The 1,759-nt window shown below is 44.9% G+C and overlaps 1 protein-coding gene across 1 annotated transcript; it reads left to right on the top strand.

Annotated features, from left to right (window-relative positions):
- The first annotated feature begins 347 nt into the window (after positions 1-347).
- On the top strand, positions 348-1,330 carry LOC139881423 (uncharacterized). The gene is made up of 2 exons (XM_071865898.1): positions 348-438; positions 828-1,330. The coding sequence occupies exons 1-2, from the start codon at positions 348-350 to the stop codon at positions 1,328-1,330; spliced, it is 594 nt and encodes a 197-aa protein (XP_071721999.1).
- Positions 1,331-1,759: the final 429 nt, after the last annotated feature.

The raw sequence follows: 1,759 nt of genomic DNA, 5'->3' as shown, positions 1-1,759 counted from the left end.
ATGAGCTTCATGGATGCCTTTTCAGGCTATAATCAAATCCTAATGCTCCTGTCCGACGACCCAAAAGTCTCTTTCGTGAATGACAAGGGGTTATAATGTTATGTGGTGATGTCGTTTGGTCTGAAGAATGTTGGAGCAACCTATCAAAGGCTTGTCAAGAAGATTTTCAAGTCGTAAATTGGAAGAAATATTGAGGTTTACATCGACGATATGCTCGTCAAGAGCGTTCGTCGGGAGGACCGTATCGCCGACTTGGCTGAGTCCTTCGGCATCCTTCGCAAATACAATATGAACTGAACCCATCTAAATGTGCTTTTGGCGTGAAATCGGGTAAATTCTTGGGACTGATGGTATCCCAAAGAGGCATAGAAGCTAATCCCGACAAGATCCGAGCAATCATCAACATGTTACTAAGGTCCTACAAGGAGCAGAAACAAGGTATTCAAAGGTTTTAAAAATTTACCTTAGCGGTCACGGCAGCTAGGAAGCTCAGGCCCTACTTCCAAGCTCATTTAATCAGAGTTCTCACCAAACAACCGATACGCAAGATCCTTCACAACATCAAGTCGAGCGGAAGAATGATCAATTAGGGAGTGGAGTTAGGCGAGTTTGACATTTCCTACCATGCACGACTAGCAATCAAAGGCCAAGCTTTAGCAGATTTTGTAGTGGAGTGCATTATCCTAGATAGGGTGCCCAATGAGACCCAGCCCAGCGACTGCCCAAGTTCATCTAAGGAAATCATAATCTCCCCGACCGACTTGCCCATGCCCGACGCATCATCATTTTCGACAATGGCAAACAATTCGATAGTGCATGGTTCAAAGAATTTCTAAAGAAGTATGACGTCCAGCAGGGATTCACGTCGATAGCACACCCGTCGGCTAATGGTCAGGTCGAAGTCACCAATCGATCCATTGTCGATGGGCTCAAGAAAAAGTTGAAGGACCTACCAAAGAAACAATGGGTTGACGAGCTTCCAAAAGTCCTTTGGGCTTATAGAACAACTTGCAAGGTCCCTACAGGTGAGACTCCCTACAAGCTGACCTATGGGACCGACACCATCGTGCCTGTCGACGTCGGCCTTCGCTCTTATCGAATTAAACACTATAACCCAAGCCTGAATGAAGAAGGACTCTTACTCAACTTGGATCTCATCGATGAAGTCCGTGATAATGCTGCAATCAAAATTGCTGAGCAAAAGTTGTTGACAGTCAAGTTCTACAACAACCACATCCACGGTCGGGCTTTTAAAGTAGGAGACTTCGTACTTAGAAAGATGGAAGCATCAAAACCACTTGAAGCTGTCGAAAAGTTGAGCCTAAACTGAGAAGGACCATACCGCGTGGTGTGAGTGTCCTGACCAGGCTCATACCGATTAGAAGAGCTCGATGGGAAGCCAATTCCTTGTAGCTGGAACGCTAACAACCTTCACGTCTACCACCCATGAAACTCCCCAACCCAAGCGGTTTTGAGTCGAGTAGGGCCGTTGCCTTTGGGTAAGATTGTGAAGCTCTAACTTTTATAAAGAAACATTATCGTTCGGCCCCTTGTGGCAAAAACTTTAAGTATGTATGCCCTATTGTAGCACTTTGAATATTTTTCAAATTTATGTTAAGCCCTACGTGACATCTTTTGTTCATTAATTTGTGAGCACTACCACCTCTTCGATGGGATCGCCTCAACCCTTAGTCAAAATGGACCTAAGAGTCTTAGCTAAGTGGCTCTCATCCTTAGCTTTTCAACTAAACTCATGGAA

Source organism: Rutidosis leptorrhynchoides, unplaced genomic scaffold (genome assembly GCF_046630445.1).
Source record: "Rutidosis leptorrhynchoides isolate AG116_Rl617_1_P2 unplaced genomic scaffold, CSIRO_AGI_Rlap_v1 contig151, whole genome shotgun sequence".
In the NCBI taxonomy this organism is placed as follows: domain Eukaryota; kingdom Viridiplantae; phylum Streptophyta; class Magnoliopsida; order Asterales; family Asteraceae; genus Rutidosis; species Rutidosis leptorrhynchoides.
The sequence above is the reverse complement of the archived record's forward strand: the minus strand, read 5'-3'. Positions and strand labels throughout refer to the sequence as shown.

Excerpts from the sequence above, each read along its gene's own strand:
- LOC139881423 (XM_071865898.1), top strand. The coding sequence starts at position 348 with ATGGTATCCCAAAGAGGCATAGAAGCTAATCCCGACAAGATCCGAGCA. Across the intron at positions 439-827 it reads CTACAAGGAGCAGAAACAAG|AATTTCTAAAGAAGTATGAC; the intron begins GTATTCAAAGGT and ends CATGGTTCAAAG.